Source organism: Somniosus microcephalus, chromosome 16, assembly GCF_052327205.1.
Source record: "Somniosus microcephalus isolate GS21.2 chromosome 16, FLI_Smic_1.0, whole genome shotgun sequence".
NCBI classification, from domain to species: domain Eukaryota; kingdom Metazoa; phylum Chordata; class Chondrichthyes; order Squaliformes; family Somniosidae; genus Somniosus; species Somniosus microcephalus.
In genome coordinates, this window is record NC_141002.1 from 53,323,937 (window position 1) to 53,333,114 (window position 9,178).

At 38.8% G+C, this 9,178-nt stretch overlaps 1 protein-coding gene across 1 annotated transcript; it reads right to left on the reverse strand.

Moving 5' to 3' along the window:
- Window positions 1-913: 913 nt before the first annotated feature.
- Window positions 914-8,021, reverse strand: chrm2a (cholinergic receptor, muscarinic 2a). The gene has a single exon (XM_086009043.1). The coding sequence runs from the start codon at window positions 8,019-8,021 to the stop codon at window positions 6,567-6,569; it is 1,455 nt and encodes a 484-aa protein (XP_085865169.1). The 3' UTR covers window positions 914-6,566.
- Between the last annotated feature and the right edge of the window lie 1,157 nt (window positions 8,022-9,178).

Genomic DNA, 9,178 nt, shown 5'->3' on the forward strand with positions numbered 1-9,178 from the left:
TTTTAAGTGTGATGAGGGTTTCTGCCTCTGCCACCCTTTCAGGCAGTGAGATCCAGATCCTCACCACCCTCTGGGTGAAATAAGTTCTCATCAACTCCTGTCTAATCCTTCTACCAATTACTTTAAATCTATGCCCCCCAGTTATTGACCTCTCTGCTAAGGGAAATTGGTCCTTCCTATCCACTCTATCTAGGCCCTTCATAATTTAATACACCTCAATTCAGTCTCCCCCTCAGCCTCCTCTGCTCCAAGGAAAACAACCCCAGCCTATCCAATCTTCCCTCTTAGCTAAAATTCTCCAGTCCTGGCAACATCCTCGTAAAGCTCCTCTGTACCCTCTCTAGTGCAATCACATCTTATCTGTATTGTGGTGACCAGAACTGTATGCAGTACTCTAGCTGTAGCCTAACTAGTGTTTTATATAGTTCAAGTATAACCTCCCTGCTCTTATATTCTATGCCTCAGCTAATAAAGGAAAGTCTGCCATGTGGGACTTTGTCAAAAGCCTTGCTAAAATCCATGTAGACTACATCAAGCACGCTACCCTCATCGACCCTCCTTGTTACCTCCTCAAAAAATTCAATCAAAGTAGTCAGACATGACCTTCCCTTAACAAATCCATGCTGACTGTCCTTGATTAATCTATGCCTTTCTATATGACGATTAATACTGTCCCTCAGAATTTTTTCCAATAATTTGCCCACCACCGAGGTTAGGCTGACTAGCCTGTAATTATTGTTTTTGCACTTCTCAGAATTTTGCCTACATATTCGTTCTTCGATCTCCCTCTATATTGCTTAGGTTTTTGATAGTTTGATAGTTTGACTTTAAGATGCTACTTTTTAATAAACAAATAACTATCATAGTTGCAGTTTAATGTTTTAATTGAATACTGTAATAAGTAACACTTCCAATGAGTTAGTATTAACAACATAATCAAACAGATAACAAAAGGAACATTGAAAACCGTTGTAGACTTAGACTTCAATCAAAAATAATGATATGTGCATTTTATTTACAAAGCACTGATAATATAACAATACTTGCATTTGTAGTGCTTCATTATGTTGAAAATGTCTCCAACAAATGAATTGCTTTTGTTGAGCAGTGACTGTTACTATGTAGGCAATAGTTAACTGGATGCTATGAAAGTTAACCTGGTCTCCATCTTCAGGAATGGAGATGAAGTTTTTCATATGCAGATGAAAGGATAGCTGGCCGTCCATGTTTGCCCAATGACTGACAAACTTATCAAATAACCTATGCACACTCAGCCCAGCAGTGTCACTTGGTAAGCAAAACCAATAAATTGCAACTCAGCTTCTGTTTGACTTGTTCTATCAAATTATACTAGATATACATTGATGCATGGGGACTGAAAAATTCAAATTCCATTGCTATTACATGGGGTTTCAGGATTTTCTGAGGATTGCATTCTGCAATTCTGCCCCTTACTAATGAGGGCCACTGGTATAAAGTGATCGAATAGATCAAATTCCTTTGTTATTATGTGGGGTTCTTGAATTTTTACCTCTGGTTTGGTAATTGCACTCAAAAGGGAGAATCTTCACCTTCACCGCTTGGGTGGTAAACTGGCGGAGTGCAATGCTTGCCTGCTATGGAACCATCCCACCCCATCCCCAATTTTCAGTTACATTTAGATTAATAGAAATTAAAATTGGGTGGTTCCTATAATGGGCAGGTGATACACTCTTCCCAGCTTACCACCCAAGTGGTGAAAAGGATCCCCAGCAGTTCTGTCCATTTGTTCATGAAAACTCCAAATCAGCATCCTTGACTATTATATTTTATAAATTATGACATGCACACATGGGTCTCTCACAGAAACACCAATTGCTTTATACCTACTCTCAAACACCATAAAACTAAACAAAGACACAGCACATCACAGCACATTTGTACAAATCGGGTATGATACTGTCGTGGTTATGTTACTGGTCTAGTAATCCAGAGGTCTAGACTATTAATCCAGAGAACATGAGTTCAAATCCTATTATAGTAGTTTGGGAATTTGAATTCATTTCTAAAATAATCTGGAAATAGAAAGCTGGTATCAGTATTAGTGACCATGAAGCTGTCAAATCGTCATAAAAATCCACTGGATCAGTAATGTCCTTTAGGGAACAAAACCTATCATCTTTTCTCAGGGCCACTAGGGATGGGCAATAATGCTAGCGATGCCTACATCCCAGGAACAAACAAAGAAAATCCAGCAAAGCTGATATTTCCTGCAATAGACTATAAAATCTGAATGTAAAATAACAAAAAGAATTGTAACTGGAAACATTTTAGAGAATAGCAGCCATAGACTTCATTTTACCCTTTTCTGGTTCGCTATGGGCCACACACTTCATATGTACACGAGAGCACAGCAAGCAATGTCTACCCATATCAGTGCCAATGACACTTTTGGCTAACTGTCATTTGATGTACACAGAGGCACTGTGAACACTCCTCATCAGCTTTTTCAGCGTGGCTGAGATCCGGATCTCATTTTGTGTTAAACCTGCATACAATGGCTTCCTAGCATCACATGATGGTGGCCCTATCTGCTGTGCCATTACACTGTGATGATTAAAAAAAATTATATATAAATATCTATACATCATATATACATATATCAGTCTTTTCACTCCATATAAATATATGTATATATTCTTGCTCTCTTCCTACACATAAATATAATATACACACACACACATATTTGACATACAGATCTCAATCGGTGCATTAGTTAGTGCATAAGACTGCCACCAATTAGTAATAAAACACTTAGGATACTTTATGTCATTTCACACATTTATCATTCTTAATTAATTAATCATAAAGCTGAATTTTTCCTATCAATAACTATGACACCATAATTAGTTCTATTTTGACACATAGATAATTTATTATGAATGCATCATTTATTAATAAATTTCCATAATGAAATGGTGTGTTATGTGCATCTAATGAGATCACTTGTTGAAATGCGAATGTATGCTCCAATACAACCGGTGTCTGTTATTAATAATCTACCAGTGTATGCAGACTGTAAGGGAAACACAATGTCACATTGCTTTAACTTTGACCAAGCAATGAAATAATTAAACTGCTAATGCCAGTACTAATTATAATAAATAATTTGAAAACTTACCATGGATGATACTCTGTAACTTGTTTGGTATTTCAGTGCTGATCTTAAACACAGTGCATTCTCACCCATTTTTAGCTCCTTTTCACTGTCAGGCCTGATACTAACATTTCCACTGAAGTTTCCCAGCAGATCTGTTCCCCGCTGATCTCAGGTTTAAACATATAAGGGACTGAACCCAATAAAGCACTTTTGCCTGATAAATCCATCACCAGACTGTGGTGTAATCTCTGGTGTGAGGGCTGTAAGCCTATAACTACACTGCTGCTGTTCACCAGCATTTAGAAAGGTGGCACATTGGTGTCTAACAGTCTGGACCTCACCTTTATGGCTCATTGTTCCCAGAACAGCCCCTATTGAAAATACAACAGTTCATGCAAATATTGAGCTCTAAATAAAAACAAAATGAGAGAATGATGGCATTAAGGACAAGGGAATGTTATCTTCATATCAGAGTGCTCAAATTCACAGCACTGTTCATTGATCAGAGTCTTGTCTCATTCATGGATTACAATGCAGTCATTTCTGCTTGTTCGAGTATATCAGAGAACGGAAACTTCACTGGACTGTGAGATTTTGTACGTACATATTGAGGATGTTAATGGGCACACAAATCAAAAGGTCGTTAGTAGAAATCTGTTGGTGTGGATACTTTTGAGAGCATGATTGAGTTACTAATAAGATGCCAGTAGCACAAGTCAGTGTTGGCTTCATGTCATTTAGCCACAATGGGTAGACAGCTAAAGGAAGTCAATGATGTGGAACGTAAGGAGTGACACCTTACATTAGCCCTATTGTCCCATAGTATTTCTATGTTAAGATATTGTTAATGATTCACTGGCTATGACCTGATGGAAATACAAGTTTCCATTGTGACACATATTTTAATGAAATGATCACTCTGCCAGAAGATCTTTAATTCTAACAGAGATGCAATATTCATAGAAGTATCAATAAGCAAAGTACACATAGTTACAGAAAGAGTGTGTTGATTATTTGAGGCATGTAGCCCATAATTCAGCATAGCCTCTACCTTTTGAAATCAGAGATAATTATTTCAGATCTTATCAACCCAGGGTGATGAAGAGTTTGACAAAAACATACCTGTTCAAAGACAATTTTTTGGCTTTTTATTTTAAACTGGACACACCCGACAGGTTATTGAACACACATGTGGTATTTATGCTAATTTCTTTATACTACGGAGCTCCTGTACATTTTAACACGGAATATTTGAGTATAGGTGCAGCTGAATATCTGGAAACACAGAACGGTTCTTCTGTTCTAATATTCATTGAAGAAGACAAATTATGTATTTTTTTAAATCAAGTTCACATTTTAGAATCCATTTACTAAAATTGCAACAACCTTTTCTCTGCAAACACATCGGATCTCTTACCGTCATTTCACTTGTTTAATAATAAGCTTTTCAGACATTTGTGAGAATTAAAACTCCAGATCAGCTGAGGCTTGACAAAGGTGTTTTCCTTCAGCAACAGCTGCAAAGAACGGCAATTTTCATCGTCTGTGGTGTGCAAGAAACTCTGAATGTAGCAGAAATCAGGTACCAGAGACTTACACATTGTGAATCGAGGTGAACAAGGTCAGCTGTTTCATTTCCTTTGACCACCCCTGTCATCCCAATGGTGCAATCCTTCCATCACTGTGGCAAGCGCTTCATCTAGTAATGTCTGAAAACTTGCAACACATTGGAACTGTGGATTCCAATCTATTGCAAGTTGGTTGGAGTGACAACACTGTAATTGTTAGCATATCAAGATGCCTTGAAATATGCGTACAATTTTTGGAAAAGCCAAGTCAGTTGAGAAGATAAGATGTTCCCTTGGCAATTCAGAAGCTGTTAGCTAAAGGAAATTCATCCATTTGGGATGGACCTCCAGTGGGAGGAAAATAGTCTACTTGGGATGAGCCTTTACTTAGGAGACACAATGTGGCGGCATTAAAAACTTATGGAAAAGGCATTGTGAGGCAATGAGAATCATACCTAGATGGCGGTCCGCCCACATGTTGAGGGGGGGGAGGTACAGATCCTTGGAGAGCAGTACATTACACTCCTCTGTTCCTAACTATAAACGCATTAAATCACATTGATTTCTGTGAAGAATTATTAGTTAATTTTTTTACTTGCACCAAACATGAGCCAGACTACCTATCTTTGGAATGTCGATAGGCATGCCAGAAACTAAAATCCAACACCCCAAAAAATGACCAAATATTATCCACATATACCTTCAGCTTTGGATTGAGAAAGTGCGTTTTGGTTGATAACGTTCTTTTAGGATCAATTCTTGTCATTCTTTGCTTCTGGTTACTCCTCTGTGAACTTCTTTTACATTACAGGTGCTATATAAATGTGTGTGCGTTGTTGTTGTTATTTTACACCTTACCTTACTGCAAGTACACATCCGATACAATGATCAGGGAGTAATCCTAATGTCAGAGGGTAAGGGGCTCTGTACACTACTGACTCACTCTCTCAGCTAGACAGACTGAGAACAGGCTTGATAGCTGGAGGGACACAATGGAATTTTACAAACATCCATTTAGGATTTTGTGACAAAGAGCACATAGATCGCAAAGTTTTACCAAATTACTTAGTTTCCTTTACGTGAAACTCTGTGCCACAAGCGGAACCCGGCCAAGAATCTACGGATTCTAATGAAGCTCAATTTGCCTAAAGGCAGTGGGTTATTGTTGTTCAGTGAACACTGAGCTCAAGGCTGTTATGTTCTTATTACTTTGCGGGCAGCGTTTAGTGGTGATAAAGAACAGAAATCCATTAGAGGAACCAATTTGGTGCACTGGCATCAGCCTGGGCCACAGGACTACGAATTATTAGAAGATCAGAAGAACCATCAGCAGTTTAAAATGGAAATAGTTCTCTTTCTTCAAATGTATTTTTCACAATAATGAGTGAACTAGTATCCAAACAACCCAAACAGAACTGTTCTAAACATGGTAACAGAGGGTACGCACACTAGAAACACAAATACCATGGGCATTGTATGATTTTGAGAAACTGGGTAACTTATATTACACTGTAGAGGCTCATTAATATCTTTTATATTGAGTAATCTTGTAAAAGTGAACATTTCCCTCTGAACATGCTTATGCTATATTTTATGATGCTTTAATTTTGGGCAAGTTTATCATCCAGTTCACTCACAAATACATTCTAATAATCAGCACACCCTTCATTTATAACAGACATTACAAATTCATTGGATATAATTCAAATGTGCTTCCATCATATTACATATATGTCTACTTGAACCATAATTTGGCACATTGAACATATTACTTACACACATTTATAGATATACATTATGAAAGTCATCATCATCAATATGTATAAAGTGTTCATACAGTTGTGCTTGTAGTTGTTTTTTTATCTAGTTGCACCAATGTTCTTATACTGACACAAGAGAAGATGCTTGAAGGTTTTCTTGAAGGTTGCATTACACAGTGCGTAGCAGGCTGGGTTGATGGTACTGTTGATGTAACAGAGCCAGTATCCAATAGTCCAGGCTGTGTTGGGGACACAAATTGAACAGAAGGTGTTAATGAGCACCATGACATTGTATGGGGTCCAGGTGATGATAAATGCCAGGAGAATAGCCAGAATGGTCCTGGTCACCTTCTTCTCTCGGGTTACAGCTACCTTCTTCTTCTTAGCAGGGGTCTTGGTCATTTTAATGATCTTCTGAGCTGCTCTGATCTCTCTGTCATTCCCATTCTTGCTGCTGTTACCTGGCACTATTTCTACTGTGGTGGCACAGTAGTCACTCTTTTGAGATTTGGTAACTATCTTTATGCAGGAGAGTTTGGAGTTGTCCATCCTGAAACGGCTTTGTGTAGTAGAGACCGGTGTGCTCTCTTGGATCGCCCCTTCGGCCTTCTGGTATGATGGGACCACACTGAGGGAAGATGATTCATTGGAGAGCTCCTTCTCCTCTCCTTGGCCACAATTATCAGTCGTTATTTCATTAGCTGTTTTGCCATTTTGCATTTTGATGTGCTTCAACCCATCAGGCGTATTTGATATGTTGTTATTATTCGGTTTCATTATTTTGCCCTTCACTAGACTGGGAGAAACGGTGCCCTTGTTTGATTCAGGCTCCTTCTTATCCTTCTTTATCCGACTCTTGCTGGCACGAGATATGTGCACATACAAAATAGTCATAATAATAACAGGGAGATAGAAAGCAGCTATAGCAGTGCCAAAAGTAACAGCTGGGTTTGAGAAGAACTGTACATAGCACTCACCCTCATTAACTGTCCGCCCCCCTACGATGAACTGCCAGAAAAGAATGGCAGGAGCCCACAGGATAAATGACAGCACCCAAGCAGCTGCGATCATCATCCCTGCCATCTTAGTTGTTCTCTTCACGGGGTAGCTAAGGGGCTTTGTCACACAGAAGTAGCGGTCAAAGCTGATGATAAGAAGGTTCATGACAGAGGCATTACTGACAACATAATCTAGAGCAAGCCATAAATCACACACCACTGGGCCCATAGGCCAGTAGCCAATTACAATGTAAATGGTGTACAGATTCATAGAGAATACACCAATAATCAAATCAGCACAGGCTAAGCTGAAAATAAAGTAATTGTTAATAGTTTGTAAATGTCTGTTTACTTTGATAGAAACCATGACCAGAATATTTCCAATAATGGTCACCAAACTTAAAGATCCTGCCACAATCACAATGAAGACCACTTCGACTGTTTTGTACGAACTCCCTCTTTCAGTGTCAAATAAGCCTGTTAGGTTGCTGAGAGATGCATTTGCCTCTGTTGAGTTTGCCATCATTTCCCTCTGATGTGGAGTTAGCACTGACATGGCCTAAATGTAGAAAAAAATAGAAAAGAAAAATTATTAGGAAACAGAGTTCAGATGTGTTGAAGTTAAAATACAACTGATCTCTAATTGAAGTCCTACCAGCAAAAACATGCAAAGCCATCTGCTCTTACAAACTTCAAGATCTTTGCCAGGAGGGACTTGATGTTAATTAGGAATCATCTCATAGGTCACTTACTGTACAATTAATAATGAATTAATAGTTCATTACTTGTGTCTAACTGAATGAAGATGTTGATGTCTGACATTGCAAACATGTCTCTCGGGGTTTTCGTTTCATTGATCCAATAAGTCTAGTTGAATCATCTTTGTGCACTGCAAATAGTCAACTGATAATGACGGAATACTTTCAGCCCTTTGACTCCTTTAAGTTCATGTATCAAGTCCACAAACTCACGTAAACACTGAAAATCCAGATCACCAAGGGAAGTGATGCAAGAAGAGCAGATGCACTGGTGTCATCCCTCCCTCACAGAAAGAACAGCCATCCTATCCAATGCGTTCCCAGTCAGAGACAGATGTGAAGCAGAAGCTTGGAGCTTCGCCTCTGGAAGGAAGAGAGAAATCTGAGATTGAGTCACTTTAGGTCGAAGGCATGCATTTCAAAACAGAGCCATATTACTGGAGGTCCAACACCAGTGTTAGTTCTCTCATTTCTATGATTATATAGCTCGTACATTTTATAAGAACTCTGTGCCAAATACAAGTAAGAGGATGATTTTCCTGATGCTGGTATTCCAAAGCTCACCAGATTTCAAATGGCAGTAGTCTTCACTGAGGTTGCTGCTGTAAAAAGCATATGCTCCTTGTCCTGTATCATTGAATATTTAAAGAGCACCTTTTATGGCTTCTGAATGTCTCAGAGAGATTATGCGATATTGATTGAACCTGTGCATACTTACTGATTCAAGGAGTTGGAGAGGAAAGACGCAGGAAGAAAAAGTAGAGAAAGAAATGATAAATAATGGGGAGAGGCATATAAGAGGGGAAGACAGAATGAGAAAAAAAACAAGGAGAAGGACAGTAAAAGAAAAGAACATAAGAATCCAGAGCAGGAGTGGGCCATACGGCCCCTTGAGCCTGCTCCGCAATTGAATAAGATCATGGCTGATCTTTGACCTCAACTCCACTTTCCTGCC

What these genes read in the sequence shown, in the direction of transcription:
- chrm2a (XM_086009043.1), bottom strand. Translation starts at nt 8,021, where the DNA reads ATGTCAGTGCTAACTCCACATCAGAGGGAAATGATGGCAAACTCAACA.